Source organism: Rhinolophus sinicus, linkage group LG05, assembly GCF_036562045.2.
Source record: "Rhinolophus sinicus isolate RSC01 linkage group LG05, ASM3656204v1, whole genome shotgun sequence".
Taxonomy (NCBI): domain Eukaryota; kingdom Metazoa; phylum Chordata; class Mammalia; order Chiroptera; family Rhinolophidae; genus Rhinolophus; species Rhinolophus sinicus.
This window is the reverse complement of record NC_133755.1, coordinates 45982424-46003015: the sequence shown is the minus strand read 5'-3', so window position 1 is coordinate 46003015 and position 20592 is coordinate 45982424. Positions and strand designations below refer to the sequence as shown.

Genomic DNA, 20592 nt, shown 5'->3' with positions numbered 1-20592 from the left:
TCTTCTGTGTCTAATCCTCTTTACCCCTCATAATCACAGGGTAACTGCTTTTCCCATGTTTATCTCTCCCACTGAAATGGGATCGCCTGTGGGGCTGTTTCATTCACCTCTAACCTCGAATCTACTGAGTGGTGTAATGTAAACATTGAACAGCTTCTACAGTCAGGCACTGTGCAAGTAGTTTTACAGACAGTAGTTCATTTAAACCATTTAGCAATTCTATAAGGCGAGTGAGTCCTAGGATTTATAGATAAAGAAACTGTTAAGTGACTCTCTCTAGCATTAAATAACCAGGAAAACTAGATTGGGTGTTTGAAGTCAAGGTGGCTTGACTCCAAAGCTCATGCTTCTTCTCCAATGAGATCCTGAAAGACTGATGCTCCTTCTGAGCTCTCAGGCTAGTACTTTGCACAAAAAGGTAATGAAACTGGGATTTTTGTTTTACATTAGCAATGTTAACTTTATTTGCCTCATTATTTTTTCCCCCTGGAATATGTTAAATTACAGACATTAGGAGATTTACTTGAAACATATTGGGTAGTATGCATCTCTAATTTACTGTGTAACCATTATCACATTTAACAAAATTGACACTAATGCCTTAATGTTATCTAATATTCAGTCTTTATTCAAATTTCCCTTAAATTGCAACTTGTTTTTTAATAGCCTTGTGTTGGCTGGGTCTTAGAAATGATTTCACCGAGTGCTCCTGAATTTTTTTAATTTTTTATTTTGCTATTTGCTATTTAAAGCGTTAGTGGACATCAATGTCAAGTTCACTGATATACGTACTCCAAAACTTTGTAATTCTCTCCTTCTAGAAGGCTGTTGCATCTTTTTTTTCCCTTAAGGCTGTTGCATTTTAATCGCCACTCGTCTTAGGCTTCAAGTCAATTTTTTTTTTTTTTTTTTACAGTAACTGTTCTATTAATTTTCCCATCAGTCAAGACCTTTTACCAATATCTTAGGTAGCTATTCTAATTATATAATTTTTTTTAAGGCCATTGTCTAAGCAATTTAAACAAAATTCTCATTGCCCTTGTTAAAATCAGGCTTTTAAAATCTAAAAATTGAGTTTTCCTCTTGATAGTTTTAATAGTTTTTTTAAAAACTCAGACCTTTAATGTAGTAATGTAAGCATCTCTCTTTTTGGCGTTTGTGCCTAAATGGTTGAATATATGGCAAATTGCTCTTAGAATAATTTTATAAAAGTAGCTTGAATCATCTTCCTTACATTGTTTTCCCTAGGATTAAGACAGTATCTTCTGGAGATGGTTAAAGTGCTATCTTTGCTGGTAATTATCCGAATTAGGTCCTTTCAGTGCTTACTATGATGGTAACTGTGCTGGCAAATGATTTTGTCTGTGTGCGTGTATATAGTGTGCTAAAGGGGTGTTAGGCCAGTAGCCTTCCTAATCAAGTCAGCCTGTTTCTCCATTCATACTGAATGCCTCGCACAGTATTAAGGGCTGTAGGGAATATGAAAAGTATGACATCGTAGTTCCTAATCTCAAAGAGCTTATAATATTGGTAGCATTACCACAAGCTAAACTGTAGGCACTACCTTCTTTTCTGGACCTTCAGGTATTTGGCAATGACCATGCAGTTTAGTACTGTGAACACTGAGGACTGATGTTTCCATATGAAATCCCGATCATCTCCGTAACTACGTAAACTAAATTGCTCCCCTGCTCCTGTCCTTTCCCCCAACTCTGTCTTAATGGAATTGTTTGGATTTCTTGATTGTTTTGTAATAGTGGGATACAGCTGGCCAAGAAAGATTTCGAACAATCACCTCCAGTTATTACAGAGGAGCCCATGGCATCATAGTTGTGTATGATGTGACAGATCAGGTAAGTTCCAGGAGGAAACTGTGTTACAGTGACAAAGTAGGACATTACTGTTGATAACTATCAGATTCTTTCACTTTGCATATAAGCTGTCAGGATTATTCAAATGGCCGAAAACTGTCCATCCCCAAATAAGTGAATCATCCCCAAATACATGAATCACATAAAAATTTGTTTTAAAGCAATCTTTTAAAAATAGGTACATTATTTTTCTCCCCTCCATTACTAGAGTACCTAATGAATTGGTCAACCAAAATTTCTTATTTTCCTGAAATAGAAAATTCAGTAATTGGTTTTACATTTGCTTTCAAGGGACTCTGGTTATATTTATTAGCAACTAACTGATCATTTTGACAAGAGTTTATGGGGAACTGTGAGTTTGGTTTATACTATGTTCTTGGTGTTAAATATTAACAGGAATTTGCCTGGTAATTAGACTCGTCAGAATTGCCAAGAGAGACTGCAGGTCTCTCCCTATAGAGGATATGGTTCAGAAATAGGATGAGCTAGAGGAAGAGTTTGAGAGGACAATGAAAATCTGACGATTAGTTGTTGAGAGAAGGTAGGTGGATGCAGGGATAGTGTGAAGAAGGTGGTCCAAGAGCCATAGCTGGTCTCTCAATCAGAAAGTAAGAAAATTTCAGGGTTTTTTTTCCCTATCAAAAGATAAAAGATAAACTTAGAATTTATCTTTCTTTTAGCAAATGTTGAATCTCACCTCAACCATGAAATCATAGCTAATTCGGAAATAACTGGAATCATATAGACTTTAGAGTCAGTGCCACTAGAAATATTGGGTGCTATTAACAGAAAAAAATGGTGCTAATTTAAAAAATCTCAAGTCATTACCATGAAATATTTAAAAGTGAAAAATTTCCTAAATGACTGGAAAACAAGCATCTTTCCTTTGGACTCATTTAATAATATTCTTTGGCATCTCTAGTAATAACGTTTAGTAGGCTTATTCATAAACCAAGATGATCAAATTTCAAATTTATCAAATTTGCTTGAGCTACAGTTTGATGCTGAGTTGTATTTCCCTCTCGAATAAGGTGTTTTCATCCTTAAGCTTTCAAATTCTAATGTCTTACTCATCTAGGCACAGTCATTTTAATGTATCAGTTCACTTTGCCAAGCACTGTAGGTACTGTTTTGTAGCTAGAGTTGTCTCACTAGCTCTTCTTAGGTCAAGAAAGACACTTCTGTTTGTCATTTACTTCATTAGAGCACTTGTGTCCAGAACTATATGATCATTCTTAAAAATGTCTGTCTTTTTAGGAGTCCTTTAATAATGTTAAACAGTGGCTGCAGGAAATAGATCGTTATGCCAGTGAAAACGTCAACAAGTTGTTGGTAGGGAACAAATGTGATCTGACCACAAAGAAAGTAGTAGACTACACAACAGCAAAGGTATGTTTAAAGTTTGATTTTTCAACTGAATTTGAAGGTGTTGGATTTGAACTATGTATGGGTGTGGAGTCATACAATGATCACAACCATCTTAGCTTTCAAAGTACGTATGTGCACTAGAGTACTTTGAGATAACAATTCGTGTAGTGTCTGTTTGAGTAAACTTAGTCTCCTCACTGCCCATTTCAGATAGAAATGCACTAAGTGAGAAAGATTTTTCAGTGTTAATTGTGCCCTGTTATTCTCAGGAATTTGCTGATTCCCTTGGAATTCCATTTTTGGAAACCAGTGCTAAGAACGCAACGAATGTAGAACAGTCTTTCATGACGATGGCAGCTGAGATTAAAAAGCGAATGGGTCCTGGAGCAACAGCTGGTGGTGCAGAGAAGTCCAATGTTAAAATTCAGAGCACTCCGGTCAAGCAGCCAGGTGGAGGTTGCTGCTAAAATTTGCCTCCATCCTTTTCTCACAGCAATGAATTTGCAATCTGAACCCAAGTGAAAAAACAAAATTGCCTGAATTGTACTGTATGTAGCTGCACTACAACAGATTCTTACCGTCTCCACAAAGGTCAGAGATTGTAAATGGTCAATACTGACTTTTTTTTTATTCCCTTGACTCAAGACAGCTAACTTCATTTTCAGAACTGTTTTAAACCTTTGTGTGCTGGTTTATAAAATAATGTGTGTAATCCTGTTGCTTTCCTGATACCAGACTGTTTCCCGTGGTTGGTTAGAATATATTTTGTTTTGATGTTTATATTGGCATGTTTAGATGTCAGGTTTAGTCTTCTGAAGATGAAGTTCAGCCATTTTGTATCAAACAGCACAACCAGTGTCTGTCACTTTCCATGCATAAAGTTTAGTGAGATGTTATATGTAAGATCTGATTTGCTAGTTCTTCCTTGTAGAGTTATAAATGGAAAGATTACACTATCTGATTAATAGTTTCTTCATACTCTGCATATAATTTGTGGCTGCAGAATATTGTAATTTGTTGCACACTATGTAACAAAACTGAAGATATGTTTAATAAATATTGTACTTATTGGAAGTAATATCAAACTGTATGGTGATAAGTATTGTTTTAATTCTTATGGTTAAAGGGAAATAGAGCCTTGCATTAGTCTTAAAACAGCCATCTGTTGTGTGCAACCAGGGCATTGTAGACCTATCTTAGAGCAGCATCCAATACGCTTTCCAGATAATACACCCAACTGATGACATAGGGAGGCTTCTGTGCTGGGTAGGGATTTAACCAAGCTTAGTGGTGCAGGGAGATTAAATTGTATGGAAAACAAGTGTAGGATGTATGCTGTCTACCCTATTATCTCTGATCCTTTCTCTAAAATCATTTGAAATGGTTCCTTTGATCAACATTTTTTCTGTGGCAGAGGTGGAAAGCAGCATACCTGTCCTAACTGGCAAATAATCAGACTAATGCATGTGCTAGTATTGTTTCTTCCATGCTGAGTCAGATGGAGGCTATTTTATCCTTCACAATTGTATAACAGGTTGGAGGAGTTAAAGCATTAAAGTAGAAAGCCGGAAAAATTTTATTGTTTGATTGCCCTAATTTTAGAAATTATATCCCTAAAAATTAAATGAAAACATGAATGTGGGATGGGAATGATAAATGAAATATATTTATTTCAGTGGAATTTTGCACATGTGAAAATTTTGTTAAATAGGACCTTAAAGATCCTAGGGTTTGCTTTTATTGTGGGAAACCAAAATCTTTTGCTAACACTAGCATTTTAAGATGATAAAAATCACAGCCTGTTTCCTTGGGGTTGAAGTACTTGCCAAAACATTCTTTACTTAGGGGCTTGGGGTGGCTGTTGGCAACACATTTTATGGTGGGGTCTTGAATTCAATGATAAAATTTAAATTAAAAGCAAGCCAAAAATTATAGGTTTTTTATTTTCACTAAACAAGCAATTGAAATACATGGTACAAAAATAAGTGGTAAGATTATTGTACAATGAAATGGACAGAAATATTCAATTTAATTTTCCATCTATGAGAATTTCACAATAAAATCATAGTTTACTTTGTATTATAGATGTGCTTGTTGGATCTATTCATCCTCACATAAGACAACTAAAAAAATTCCTCAAGTTTACCACATAGTTATATGCGTGAAGATTTTAAAAAATGCTCAAGGGTTTTTTTGCCTTACAATACAGGATAGTATAAAGGGGAAAAGAATTCAGAAACTATTTACCACAGTAGATAAATGACAGCAAATGTCAGACACTGTGAAGCCTGTACTTCAGTTTTATACAGCAAGTTCAAACTCACTTATTCGTCGTCAGTTACAAACAACATTACATGAATTTAAGATGTAATCATATGTACATACTTAGTTTTGAAAATTCTGGTGTTCTTTCCCATTGCAGTCAAGACGGGCTTACCACAGGATGTTTCAGCATGCTCTACCATTTGCTTTTACGAATATGCCAATAAATGCAGTTTTGAAAAAAATACATTCCCATTCCTACCCCCATTTTCAAGTACACACATTTCAAACTACTATGGGCTTTAATAATCTTTTCACTGTAAATGGCTGCCATAAATTAACTCACGTAAGTTACGGCTGTTCTAAACTTAAGCGGTGTAGTCTCTGGGAAATCCTTGCAGAATGACAGCCATTCTGGTCTGAGCAGTAAGTTCTTGTTCTTTGACCTTGGACTGACATTTCCTTTAGCATACATACATGTTGCCATTGCAGCATATTTTACACCAGCCCTTTTTTATCTTCCCATTTAAGCTTCAAAACAGACATTGTCTCCATTTGCAAATGAGCTTGGCCATGGAGCTGCAGCAAGAACCCAGGTCTTGAAACTACCAGTATAACTCTTAGTATTGCCACTTCTCTGTGGACTTAAATTCTACTAATTGAAAGGAACTACTAGGAAATTTTACGACAGGTAAACTTGGGATTTCATAACCACACTTACGTTACTACTATAGGCCACCGCTGTCCTTAAGGCTAATGTGTACCACTGCACACTGGCCGGCCAGGCTGCTTGAATCTAACCTGGCCATGTCTGCTTATGGAAATGCTGCTGGCAGCATCCTCCTAGGCTGAAACAATTTCAGGTTCAGTTTTAAGGGAGGTCTTCAACTTTTTATAGCACTGCTGAAGATATAATTAGTTGTGTTGATATTCTTCAGTGGTATTCACAGCTAGGTCCAGAGTAAGCACCCTTCAGTCACACCTTATTTCAGAGGAGACAAAAACAAAAATATCTTAGATCATCTCTAGGTGAAGTACTTTCTTGGGAAAAAGGGTATTTTGAAATACTCTGTGTAAATTATAATTACTAGGCTGACTGGGAATAGAATGGCATCTTCCGCAATTACTGTAACATCGGCCAGTTTGTTTCTAGAGTTGTCATCTTTAATTTTTTTTTGCTAACAAATACAGACTTATTTTCATGCTTATCAAATACTAGTAACTAAATGGGTTTAACTGCTAAGGGTTATCCTGTAACATACTCAGTGCAAAGGCATGTACCGATTTATAGCCACATCCAAGAGAAGGGGAAATATGTCAATTGAAAAAGAGGCCCTTAGACACATCTGCCTTTTAAACCAATTCTAGCCTTTTAAGATGGTTTCACACATACAATTATTTGCTAAGGGTGTTGTCTTCTCTTTTTAAAATCTATGTATGGAACCACGATAAATATGGAGACTCATAGGTAGCATCATAATGCACGGTTTAACTCTCACATGCCCTTAATTAAACATTGTGGGAAATCCTACCTTAGTAGCAGCAGGCACTTCTAATACTGAATTTTATAATCTTTAAATGTTAGAATTTAACATCTCATTTTCCAGTGACTATAAAGTCTGAGAAATTTTAAAGCAGAAAAGTTACATTTAATAACAGGACTTTAAGAGGCGGATGAGATGGTGTTCAGATTATGTGGCTCAGCCCCCAAAACTCAAGTCCTAACCTTCATTTAAAGAAGGTAATTTTGTATTAAATGTTTTGTTCTGAGGGGATCTCATAGGTCTGCTTATAGAATAACTGCTCCAATATCACCTTTGGGTTCAAGATGACGTGTTCATTTTTTTTTTACAAACTTAAAAAGATCTTACTTTCTTAAGCATCTTCCTCCAGTGAGAATCTGGATGGAGTATGAAAATAGATCTTTAAGTGCTTATCTCACATAGACTGAAGTGTGAAGAACCTACCCTTGTCTTAGCTCACAGTAATACTAAAAACCTGGGGGGAAGTGTGCTTTCTTACATGTTCGTTCATGGCGCAGAACTTTTCTAAAGTGCTTTTTTGTTTTTGCAGCATCTGTGGTTACCAGCAATAGTCGATCATTTTGCTTTAAAAAGCTACAGTATTGATGGTTTAAAGGGATCACCCGTAAGTTTATTTCTACCAAGGTACTTACATGTCAACTCCTGAGCAACAAAGAATTCCCTTTTTTCCTTCACTATTGACAGCCTTAGTTTTTGTAGTTATCCATGCCTTTCCCTTCCCTGATCATGGACCATTCTACCACAGCAGAGTAGGAATGGAGGGGTGCGTCATCCTAGCGGTACCCTTAAGGGCAGGGGTGTCAAAACTGCGGCCCGCGGGCCAACTGCGGTCTGCAATCCATTGTTAATTGGCCCGCAGCAAATTCCAAAAATGTATTTAGTTTATTTAAATAAACCAGGTGAGGCAATATGTACTTCACCTCGAGTGAGTGGCCCGGCTGTTTGTGTATTTTACCGCATATGGCCCTTGGTGAAAAATGTTGAAAAAAGTTTGGACACCCCTGCTTAAGGAGGATAATTAGTCAATGGCCCTGCTGAAGCTCAGTGGCAGTTCTTCAAATCTCTGACACATTTTCCTTTAAGATACCAGTTAAGTAGGCAGATGGAGCCCTAAGCACTGGCCAACCATTTACTTTTTTCAGTCTCGGGTCCTCTTGTGTGCCTGAGAGTACCAGGTATTTGGTATCTTCCTTCTCATACCAGCCTTCTTTAAATGATCTCAGCAGGTGGACTAGTTTAGGAGCTGTCTGCTCTTTGTAACTGGATAGAGGGGGAAGGAAAGACCTGTAAGCCTTATTAGCATTATTTTATGAAAAACTGCAAAGCCACAAACATACTCTTTGTAGAGAAGCACCAAAAGTAAAGTTTTAGTTTTGGAAGGATTCATTTTAAATAAAAATAGTAATTTGATAGCCCTTACTTCAGGGAAGAGAAAGGCATTATGAAGCTAGTACATTAGTTAAATTTTCCCCTTGATATCAATGTTAAATGGCTCTTACAAGGACTTCGTGAAAGTTTCCCACCAGCCACGTTTTGGCTGACAGATTACATCTCTGTCTGAGAAGATGCCTGAAAGAGAAACAGAAGCATTTGTTACAGGCAGAATGCTGCACAGGAAGAAATGACAGCAGCCATCACCTGCATTCATTCTAGAACTAAAATGACTCTTACTCGAATTTCTTTGATGCAGTTACATGGAGTTCCTGCTCTTGACATGCCTGGATTTTTATCCTTTGCCTTCCTTTGTCTACAGAGAATTCTAACCTAGAAAATCCATGAATTAAGCAAGACATTTTGGTGGTAGGAGAGGCCGTTTCAGAGATAGTATGGTCCAACTGTGGAATCATAAAGGACGTCGGGCGGTGACAGTCCCACAGTGGATACCAACCCCCTCCCTCTGCTCTCTTCGCCCCCCTTTCTTATCATTCCCTGTTTGACTTTCCAAGGTCAAAAGAAAGTTGTACTGTTAAGTTTCCGGGCATGTTGCCCCTAACTGTCGCCCCAGCCCATTTGGGAAGGGAGTGGTATGGGAAGTCTGCAGAGACCCTCTGTGGGAAAGGGAGGTAAGTGGTGCTGTCAGGAGTTGCTTGGAGACAGAGTACCCAACAAGTTGGGCAAGAAGAGCCTCAAGTGTAGATGTGCAGACATAAAAAGGAGGCAGAGATAAGTTTTGTAGCTGTTGTCCTCGGGTGGTGAAGGGACTGCACAGAAATGGGAGCGTGAAGCCCTCTAATCTTCAGCAAGCAGCAGGGGTGAAACTGAGTAACGGAAAGCAGTGCAGTGAGCCTTCGTCACCACAGGAAGACCTTCCAACCTTCTTCCTGGCAGTGGTAGCACCTCCCTTGTTCAGTATCAGGGGCTTCTCCCGGCATCTCATGTGTTTCAGTAGCTCTTGGCTCAAGCTTCTAAGCAGCAGCCAACTGTTAGAGCAGGTCTGAGGAGAGATGCTCTAGGGTTACTCTACTTACCAGACTAACCCCAGTCACGTCGGCACTCCTGTGCGCCACTGGTGTGCTGTCAGGGATGAGGGTGCAGCCGGCCAGCGTGTCCAGAGAGGCCAAGATAGTGTCATACAGGTGCTCTGCGTGGCTCTCCAGCTCGCCGGGCTGCTTTGAGATCCTCCCGAGGACGTCCTGTAACACTAACAAACGAGGTGCAGAGCAATTAGGCTAAAAACATCTTGCAAGTGTATTTTCGAAAGAACGAACGATGGTGTAGCATTTTATACAAACTAGGAATATGGCAAGTTTCAGAATGTCCACTCTTTTTTAACAGTTACCCTCAAGGAACTGCTATTGCACAGAGGTCTGTTAGCTGCTGATTAAAGCTGCGAGTTTCACCGGCTCCACTTTGGAATTATGTAATTCACAAAAAGGCAGACTTGGTTCTTTGGTGACTGGTGTGATCTGATTTTTAGAGATGAGACACAGGACACACCCAGGTCCCGTGGGGCAGAACGATTAAATGAAACAACATGCCTAGACTAGGGCTCTGGGTCCTGTTCCCAGGTCCCACCAGCTTCTTGGCTGGGGGCTGACACTGAGCATGTGTATGGCTGGCCTGGTAGCATACGTGGGGCTTCTTGGGAGCCCTCTTTTGTGGGTCCTGCATCAACAGACTTCAAAAGAAAACTACCTGAAATCAGGGCAAAGACAGGGTGGGTAGGGAGGCCAGGATTCCCTCCTGCAGGCCAAGTGTTCATTTGAGGAAGGGATGGGCTAGGTTCAGAATGCATCATACACAGCAGGCTTGTTTTTTCCTCTGAGAGACTATTTTGCTTTGTTAGACACAAAGCCTGCTTTAGCTTCCAGTGCCTTTATCAGCTGTTAGCACTCTCCCTAGTTTCCTGCCACAGCTGCGACATGTGCCAGCAGCGGAAGGGAAAGGGGAAGCTGCCTATCTGCAGAGGCTGCTGGCTGGGGGCTGGAAGGAGCAGCACCGGCCCCCGGGAAGCCCCAGCACTGCACCCTCGGTCAGGCGGTGCGGCCGTGACAGCTCAGGGGCCGGCCAGACCCGGCAGAGGGATGCAGCGGGGCACAGCTCGACTCTAAGGCAGCTGGGGGGGAGGGGAGGGTCGCCCCTCCACGTTCACCAGGTCCCTTGAGTCAGTGGAATTCGGGGGACCTTTATTTTTTTCGAACTTTTACTTTAGAATGTTACAGTGCCTGGGGTTGAGTAAAAGGAAAGCTGGGAATGGGAATGAAATCTCTCCCGGTGAGATTTTTTTTTAACTGATACATGCATATAGGGTCCTGGTTCAGCTTCATGCCAATAGGTCCCAGTCATTTGACCCAGTACAATAAGGAGTTTGTGTGGGAGACAGGACTGTGAACTCATGCACGAAAATGTAGTGACGACCTGCCCAATTTCCCAGAGGAGGCCTTTGGCAGGAGCCTGAATCGGGACGTTGTGGAGGGGGAACAAATTTGGCTTCCTGTACCTACAGTTACACTGGCAGAGGAAGACAGCAGGCTCTCACAGTGTGTTCTGGAGCGAACAGGCACGCACTGAGCCTCACCTGAGACACCCCGTGAATATCAAGGGGAACTTGTGATTTTCACAAAACAGCCAGGTTCCTGACTGCCAAGCAAAGGACGGGAAGGGGCAGTGTGTCCATCTGCAAGAGCCTGGATTCCTATCTGAAAACCACAGAAACCCAAGCCTCTTATTTGGACAGTAAAATACTTCTAGACTCCTTTCAAGAGAAAGGAAAAGTGGGATATTCTTATTACAGATTAAGCACGGAGAAGTACTACTGAATTGATTTTTAAATGATGGTCGGAGAACCTGTAGCTTTCCAGAGGCCCAGTGTTACATGTGGCCTCGGGGAAGAGCTCCCTGGTATCGGGCTCCTTCCCTTCCTGCTCAGGCCCCTGCACCTCCACACACACAGCACTATGGGAGGCAGCACAGGGGCTGGAGCCAGGCTGCCCCTCCTCGTGTGGCCCAAGGCAAATTCACGACTCCAGTGAAGGGAGAGTAATAACATCTGTCTCATAGGGCTGTAATTAAACAAACAAAAAATTGATATATCAATGGCTTCAGCACAGTGTATGGCACAAACTTCAGTAAAATGCTGGTGTAACTGCAGGTAGTGGAGGAGCTGGAGCTTGGCATATTGAATTTCTGTCCCAGTGGAAACCCCAAATCCCCAGTGCAGGAGAACACCAGAAGAGAGGCCGCCCAAGGGCAGGGGACTGATTGCAAGGGGCTCACATACCTCACCCTGGATAATCACTGCCCTGTGGAAAACCCTGCAGTGGCTCCACGACTCCTAGAAACCCCTCTGCCCATTCTGTTCTCAACCCTGGTGATTTTTCTTCACAGGGGACATTTGGCAATGTCTGAAGATATTTTGGGGTGTCACAACTAGGGAGAAGATACTACCGGCATCTAATGGTAGAGGCCAGGGATGCTGCTAACATCCTGCCGTGCACAGGATGCCCGGACCCCCCACAACAAAGAACTATGCCGCCTAACGTGTTAGTGCCACGGCTGAGAAACTCCCATACGACCTCCCTAACATGCAACAGCCTCCCACTTCTGGTCAGGGAAGTGCAACCTCATTGCCTCAAGACCCGTATTTGCTTATGCCGCTTGCTTCCAGAGAAAACCCCACCTCGCCCCAAATCTGAGGCACTATACAGACGGGGCTTTTAGCACTTGGATGTCAGTCTTACAGGAATTCGAGACTGCGTTCACTGCTTTAACCTAGTTAGATTCTAGGTCATCCTCCATGTTATATCTGTCCTCAGCAAGGGCAACACCAGTCGTTAAATCCTTGCTCCCTACACGACGAGATGTAATCAAAGCCTGTAATTTTTACATTGTCTTAAATTGGGAACCCATCCTACAAAATGGGCTCAAGTTCAGTTTGTGCACCATCGCCACCCTATCCCCTCTCCTAAGTTCACTTCTTCCTTCAGTCTGTTCCCAGAAAAAAGACCGACCTCTCTCAAGTCCTAAAACAAAACCTCCCCCAGGGCAGACCAAACGGATTCAGCCTGCACTGGGAAAGGAGAGGAAGCCCTGAACGCTCCCCAAGGTACACATGCTAGCAAAAAACCAAGGAGCTGGATTAAAACCAGTATTCCCACCCAGGACACCACCAGGAAAAGAACAGAAGCAAGAGTGTCATTCTCACAGGCTGACGCCAGACTTCTACTCAGCTTACCATGACTTGTGGGTGCCTCACGGTGCGGCTGCGGGGGCAGTGACGATGTGGGGGGCTGCCAGACTGTCAGGGACTCTAAGGCAGTGGGTGCGTGTGGGAGGGGCTCCCGGGCCCCGCTGCTGAGAGGAGTTAGGCGCTGGCTAAATTCAAAGCCTCAAGCATCTCACCTGGCGTGTTATCCAACAGGCACTGAAGAAGAATCTCCCCTTTCTGTAAGACATTCTCCGTCAGGGACTGGTGCTCAGCTATGTCTTTCTTAAATTGCTTAAAGCACATCAGAAAAAGAAAGAAAAAAGCTTCGTTACTATGGCTTTGTGAAAGTTACTAAAAATGACCCCCCGCAGGGCAGCTTATGCCCCTCTAACCTGGGGGACAAACCCCCGTCTTCAGAACTCTGCAAGCTTAACTTCACCTTCTCTGAACCCAAGGTGACCACAGTCAATCCGTTTCTTCTGTTTCTAGTCTAACAAAAGAGAGTTCTCCTTGGCAAAGCCTGGCTCATCCACGGCTTGGAGTCAGGGTGTCCTTCTGTACCACACCCCATGGGGTTCTCTCTAAACTCCAGGGCTATGGGATTCTCAAAACACACATCTTCGGGACCTGGTAAGAACCGCAAGACGTGCCGTTAACTGGACCACAGGACCGGCTGCGTCCCCCCACGGCCTCCCTCAGGCTCCTGCTTTCAGGACTCAGGGAGGTGGTGGGTCTCCTAAGCAGCTGATTTGTTTTCCCCTCGCAGGTACCAGGCCTGTGTGGACTGTTTTTGACGTTCCTTTAGCTGCCATGAAGTGTACAGTCAAATCCATGACCACCGTTAGTGTAGCGTACAGCACCTGGCCCACATCCTGGAAGTTGTCATTTTACTCTTGGATTTACTACATCCCTTTGCCCTAATACCTGTGCTTATTTTACTCTTTATACTCTTTGGAGCTTATATGCTGCCGCAAACATACTGTGTTATTAGGACAAAATGTATGAGACAGTGCCACAGGTAAGAGACACGCATGCGTACCCACACGTGCGCTGATGTTAAGTGCCTGAGCTTGGGTCAGGGTAGCGCATACATATGCATGAGCCGTGCACCCTTCTGGTCCCAGTTGTGTGGGTGACACCAGGCTAGGCTTCACTGACGTGCAGGGTAACTACCAGCTCAGACCTCCGCTCTACCCACAAAACAAGATAGTTGCTTCTGGCTAGACAGCAAGTTTAGGCACAGGACGGAATGAGGGACACAATGGAGGGAATGGCCCCTGCTCTGATAGGGATGTGTGTCATGCCTGTGGAAAGGCCACCGGGTAAGTCTAACCCAGGCAATTTCCTCTCCCACAGAACCGCCCCTGGGCCTCCTGGGGGTGGGCCCTGCACAGCTGTGCACACACGCCGGGGGCTGCACACAGAGGACCCTCATACTCAGCATTCCTCTCCTTCCTCGGTGTACTCCAGGCAAGAAACTCATGGCAACCTCTACTCACAGCAGGAAACAGCATTCCCACTGGGGCAGGGCAGCTGGCCCACCCAGGCCAGGCCCTTCCCCTATATTTTAGTTGGCTCCAAGTCGGAAAACAAAGACTTCCCTCCTGCCTTGGGGTGGGGTGGTGGGAGTTCTGAGTAGGCTCAGGCCTGCGGGTGGGGCCCCTGGCACCATCACTAGTAAATCACTCCCTCCTGTTGAAGGCACATGGTCAGGTTATAAAGTAGAAATTCAAAGAACTGGCCCAGAAAACCCTTTCTAGACTAGCATCCTGCTCAGACCACCAATACCCCTGCTCCTTCAGAAAAGGTGATAAAGGCTTGGCCAACCAGACATGCTAAGTCACAGGTAGTTCAACCAAGGTTAGTGTTGTATTTAAGGTGACTGTCATCCAATTCAGAACACTTTTGGGAATGAAGGGGGATCTACTGATAATTATGCCAGGACAGCAGGCAAAAACTTACCCTAAATACACCTATCTAAAGTTGTCAACTAGAATCACAAAGAGATTTTTAAAATAACAACTCAGTGAAAAAGAGGCCAAAAACCTCAAAAAACAAAACAGACTGAGAAACAAATTAAGTCGTATTTTTGTTTAAATACCATCAAAATGCCCTGTCTATTCTGGAGTCAGTACAATTGCAGCTCAAATACTTCAACAGCGCTTTGTGACAATGGAAATGTTCGGTGTGGCCGCCCCTAGACCAGTGCGACGACAAACACCTGGAATGTGGATAGCGCACCTGAGGATTCTAAATCTTTAATTTTACTTAAATAGTCGTATGTGCCTAGTGACTCCATAACAGTGCACATCTATGCTTGTCAATTCCTGAGCTATTTGGAAAATTACATTGCTAATCACCTGTAAGTATTTTTGATTGAGGATAAATATACTGTATTCTCTCCAGACTCTATACAGTGTGGGAAATAACTCCTACATTTTAGTTTTTTAGCATTAAGAATACGAAAAGGGCCTCTGATTAGACTTCAGGTAAAAGTCAACTAAGCCACAACATATGCTTTACACATCAGTTATTTGACCTTTTACTTTGTAATCAAGTAATTTAGCCACCTCTCTTGTGAGTGGTGGCCAGAAGCCAGGACCACATATTACCCGGTAAAGCTGCAGAGAAGACTTGAGACCTGTAAGACTGGACTTTGGTGGAGTCAAGTGGTTGCTGACATCTGCTACGTTATACAGCCAATGGATCAGTTCTTCCAGCTGACAGCAAAATGTCTATAGAAAAAAGATATATGCTGTTTATATTTTCAAAAGGCTAAAAGTATCCAGGGGATTCCCAGAGATGGGAATATGCACCTTTCCAGAGCATTCCTTCACTTGAGGCTTTAGTCTCCTCTCTCCTCCCCTGCCTGACCCTACCCCACCTTGGTTCTGTCTCCCCTCAGCCTGATGTGACACGAAAAGTGCCAGGCTGAGAAAAGCCAGCCCTGAATGTGGAAACAGAGCAGCGAAGGTGAGGGCAGGGACGGGGAAGCCCAGGAGAGGAATGCCTACCACAGAAACCAATTCTTGCGTCAGCACCACTGCTAACTATCAAACTGTTCCTGGGGAAAATGTGAACATAAAATAAAACTATAATCATGACCAACCTGAATGTATGGCTGCAAACAACTGAATTAAAACTGCGTGTCCCTGTTCCGCTCCCACACTGCTCTGGGAACGGGGCCCCTAGACTCCTGCCTGCCACTCACCCAGGGAGACTGAGCCACGCACTTTACCTCCGCATCTCAATCTCGTCACAAAGGAGGGCACCTGCTAACACTTGTCCTGCCTGTTTCCCAGTTCAAATAAAATCACCCACAGGACCTGAGGGGCAGTGCTGGGAACAGTCTGTGGATGGGCTCACGGACACGGCCCTCTGGCCAGCTGCCCTCCGGCCATACAGATGCGGCGTCCATGTGCTCCCCAAGGGGCAAGTGTGGGGCTGTCAGTGTGCGAGAGCCACACCCCTGGACAGCCCCGTGTCAGGGACTGCACAAAGCCCTCAACATGAACTAATTTCATTTAATCCACACAATACCCCAGAGGCAAATCTCTACATTTTAGAAATGAGCAAACTCAAGAGACTGAGCTGAAATTCCAAAGACAGCAGTGCCATCATTCAAATTCAGATCTGCCTGACACTGACAACCTGTTCCCCTGAGTATTCATTATATCTCCAGGTCCTCCTGGGTGGTCCACGAGAGAGGGTTCAGTGGCCAGCACATCTAGGAAACGATCTATCTAATGCTCTACAGTCACACCACTTGATTAAATGGAAGCTCTGACAAGTCCCGCAGTTGAGAGCACTTACTTTTATTTAGCCCAGTGTTTCCCAAGTACAGGCCCTTCTTGTGCAGAGTGCCTCTTAATCCTCAAGGTCAAGAGCCTTGGGAAGCAGCCTGGGGTAGTAGTTACGAGCTCAGGCTCCAGCCCTTGCTAGTTGTGAGTGGGCAGGTTACCTACCCTCTCACAGCCTTTTTCTCCAATTGTGAAATGAGAAGTCCTTACTGGGTAGAGTTGTGAGGATTAAACAGGACAAGGTACGTGCAGTGCCTGGCACATAAAACGTGCTCAGTTTTACTAAGATTTATCCTAGCAGTGGACTGGGGGAAGGAGATGAGACACCTCCACGCAAAGCCTCTGAACTGCTGAGTTTACCTTCACACACTGCACAAGTGACTCTCTTCCCTGCTCTCCTCCTCTCCTGGGAGGCAGTCCTTTAGCATCTGCGTCCATGAATGGCCGCCGGTCCAACACAGCAGTGAAGGAGGAGCACGTTCTCAGTGGCCCAGAGGAGAGGCCCAGCGCATGGCTGCTCACCAGGCTGCCGTCCCCTGCGGAGTCCCTTGCATGGATGAAGGAGCGCAGCAAACGGTGGGTCTGGCCGTCAGGGTCCCCAGACCCTCTGAGGGCAGCCCCCGAGGGCAGCTGGCTTTGGCTGGAGTCCGATGGGAGGGAAGCAGGCCCATCACTGTCCGACACATCCAGGGAGCTCTGCCCTTCAGCAGCCCCAGTGGGTAGGGTCAAGGTGGGAATGGAACCTAGATACGAAACCAAGCTAGAAACCTGTGTCAGCCGAGTGGGCAAGGCAAGATACTCGTCGTCACTTTCCAGCTCCTCTTCTGGTTTCCATCCAGACTCGACGCAAGGAGGGCGCTGGGTACCCTGGCTGGCCCCCTTCTCTCTCTCTGGCCTGGGTGAGGGCCACCCTCTGTCCCATGTCCTCAGCTGGGGAGAGCCCACCTTGAGATGCTTGCCCACAGGTCGCCAGTCCTTCACGCCCCTCAGGGCTGGCTCTCTGCTCTCCCAAGGAGTGTCCTTACTGCCTGGGGCCCTGGGCGTAGACGTGAGCTGGCTACAAGATGCCATCCCCACACTGCCCTGCTGATGGGGTACTGCAGAGTGCCACTGCTTAAGGCTTTGCTCTCTGGGCCCAGAGAAGGGCAGGGCAGTGGCCTCCATTGCTGGGCAACTGTGGGAGACGTCAGTGGGTGACTTCAGGGTGCTTGCTGGCGAGACAGAAAAGCTATCCAGGTCTACTCCCGAGTCCTGCAGAATGGGGTCAGCCAGCACTCGGCTGTCCAGGCGCTTGGGGAGCAGAGACCTGGGCCTAAGTGGGTACGTATAGTCTAGCAGGTCTTCGTACTCTTTGTTTGGGTTCCAGAGAGGGGAGTGGCGGTCAGGGGAAGGGGGCAGGGAATCCGGCAGCACGCACGCCCAGTACTCGGCCTGGAAGGACAGATGCCTCGCGTCACGCCCGGAGGACATAGGCTGTGGAGACCACTGGGTCCGAGGCACTGGCCCCACCGTAGACATAGATGGGGCCGACTTGGGGACGGCCAGCTCTAGGGAGGAGGAGACGTTGGCAAGGGGGTGACTCTGAGGCTCCGCCCTCTCTTGGTGACCCTGCAGACTGCTGCCCTGCGATGAGGCAGAGACACTGCAGCTGGCAAACTGAGGCGCAGGGGCACCTGGGCTCCTCACGGAGCTCCACTGGGACGAGGAGGGGAAACCTGAGATGCGCGGCTGCCGGCTGAGGTCCAGCACCCGCGGTGACTCCACCGGGGACGGGTCCTCTTCAGTGTCAGCATCATGTCCTGAGCAAAGAGCTGTAGCTCTGGGAACAGTGAGAGTCTGAGGTAGCTCCTCTGACGCAGGAAGCCTGGTCTCCATCTGCAATCAGAAGGAAGAAAAAGCATCCAGGTGAGAAAAGGCAAACCAAATTTCTTTCTTAGATGACACATCAGTAGTTTTCTTTGGGGGGCCCAGACGACATTCGGGAGAAGTCAACATGAAGAATCTGAGCCCTGATGGAAGAATCAGAAGGGAGTGCTGCTAGGACAGCCCGGAGACTCACCCGGCTCTTGGCAGCAGACCGTCCTCCCCAGACTCATCCCACCCTCAGTCCTTTCAAACGTGCTTCCTCCAGACACCCTGCCTGTGAGTGAGCAGAATTCAGAGTGCTCTGTCACTCTGCAGCTGCCTAACCTCTGAGAAGTGTGTCCTGGGCAGATGAAACTTCTATCATTCTGGCACAGACAAGAGACACGTCCAAACCCAGCAGGCCCCACCCGGCTTGGCTCACAAGCCCATGGTAACTGAACACTGGCAAAATGAGTCACTCATCTCAGCCTCTTCACTTTGAATTTTTAATTTGCTCCATGAAGAACTTGCCCTGAGGGAGGCCGGATAGCACAGTGGGTAAGGGCACGGGCTTTGGAACCAGAGAGACCTGGCACCAACCCCTGCCACTTTCCAGATGTATGACTTTGAGCCTCACTTCCCACACCTGTAAAATGGGGATAATAATAGTACCACTTCCCCAGGACACGGGGAAAAGCAGAGTGCGAGTTCAATAAACCAGGGCCGTTACAATAAGCACCAGACTCACTCATGAAACAGCCCATTTGTGTTTGCTTCTTTGCTTCCTGCATCACTGAATCTAACTCACAGGTGCCCAGAGCCTCCCACCTGGCTCCCAGGCAGGTGGGCCCACCTTGTTTTTCCCACCGTCACACTCAGAGGATCCTCACAGGATTGGGCTCCATAGGGACAGCGTGCTGCAGCCAAGGCCACAATGACACCCAAGAGCTCAAAGCTATTCCCATGAAAGGCCTCAGCAAGCAGAACTTAATAGGATGTCAGAACTGGGAGGGAGGGGTGACACATGTCACCTTCCCCGTTATACTGAGGGCCTGAAGATTTGCTGATTTGCCTGAGGTCACCTTCTCTGTGTGACTCCCACTAGGTAAGGCTGCCCTGCAGTCAGGGAGGCCCAAGAAATGCTCCTTGCCCAGGACAGGGCTGCTTACCACAGGGCCTCCAAGGCTCTGCCAGGTTCCCTCGGTCCCAAGGGGACACACTCAGAGCCCTCAGGAGTCCACAGCCCTGAACCCTCATTCCCCAAATCTCAGGGCCCCCCTGAAGCACCAGATCACCAAGTCAGAAGTAGGACATGGCTCCCTGTCAGAACTCTCCCGATAGGCAGTATGTCTTGGCCATAGCATCCCTGGTCCTCAAAAGGTCAGTCACACCCTTGGGGACAGCAGATGCAGTGGACAGAGCTCCCTGCTGGCCCCAAGGCCCAACCTCCCAGGTGAACCTATACACAGAAACCGTCGCACCCTGGCCCCTAGTGCTCCCACGTGCACAGGGGCTGGGAAAGCCTGGAAGATGGTGACAGAACGCTGGCGCGCACTCCCGAGGACAGCGCCAGGGAAACCTACAGCCCCACTTGCCTGAGCACCCACCTGGCCGCCCTCAGAGGGCAGATCTCCAGTCCTCATGCAGGAAGGAGGAAGCAAGTGGCCGCGGGCTTGCTGACACGCACCAGCTATCGTTTCCCCGCAGGTGTTGCTGGCCTGTGGCTGGCAGGCTCCAGAGGGGCAGCAGGCAGGGGCAGGTAGCCCCTCTGCCCCCCACACAGGGGAGGCAGGTCCTCCCTCAGCTTCCAGGCGCGGCAGCTGCTCCCCACTCACAGGCCCTGGGGTGTCTACCTCGGGTTGGCTGCAGCTCCACCTCCCACAGGACGGGGCCTTTGTGTCTGTGGATGCCTCCACCTCTGCCTTTTCTTCTCCCAGGGCCATTTCCATGTCCCTAGGCCAGGGTTTCCTGACGCCTTCAGCCCCCTACAAAGTGGGAAAGGGAGAGAAAAAGATACATTTTCTACATCTGTATACAGGAAATCTTGCTTTTTAATGATTACAGAAAACACTTTTTGGCCAAAGAAGAAAAGAACAAATTATGGCTACTTCCTCAGAGCATAACAGAGGTCCAGTTTTCCCTTGGCGCAAATCCTTCCACAGGGAACGCAGGAGCACAGCATTTGTCCTCTGCTGCTATGCGGCCTGTACCAGCCCTAGCGGCAGTGCCCAGGAAAGTCAATGCAGAGGCCTAAA

General features: G+C 45.8%; 2 protein-coding genes across 4 annotated transcripts in view; one reads left to right on the top strand and one right to left on the bottom strand.

The window, feature by feature from the left end:
- Nucleotides 1–5323, top strand: part of RAB1A (RAB1A, member RAS oncogene family) — a 28148-nt gene extending 22825 nt beyond the window's left edge. The window contains exons 4-6 of the mRNA XM_019718073.2: nt 1758–1853; nt 3129–3260; nt 3509–5323. Coding sequence (XP_019573632.2) covers nt 1758–1853; nt 3129–3260; nt 3509–3706 — 426 coding nt within the window. The 3' untranslated portion in view covers nt 3707–5323. The remainder of the gene's footprint in view (nt 1–1757; nt 1854–3128; nt 3261–3508) is intronic.
- Nucleotides 5151–20592, bottom strand: part of CEP68 (centrosomal protein 68) — a 27470-nt gene continuing 12028 nt past the window's right edge. For 2 of the 3 annotated variants that reach the window (XM_074332067.1, XM_074332068.1), the window contains 7 exons: nt 19945–20322; nt 16853–18367; nt 15305–15427; nt 12887–12983; nt 9514–9686; nt 8545–8614; nt 5151–6483 (listed from right to left, as the gene is read on the bottom strand). In XM_074332067.1, the coding sequence (XP_074188168.1) occupies nt 8591–8614; nt 9514–9686; nt 12887–12983; nt 15305–15427; nt 16853–18367; nt 19945–20286 (2274 nt within the window). In that variant the 5' untranslated portion in view covers nt 20287–20322 and the 3' untranslated portion in view covers nt 5151–6483; nt 8545–8590. Of the gene's footprint in view, nt 6484–8544; nt 8615–9513; nt 9687–12886; nt 12984–15304; nt 15428–16852; nt 18368–19944; nt 20323–20445; nt 20545–20592 lie in introns of those variants that run through there. The other variant, XM_074332069.1, reaches the window with a different exon arrangement.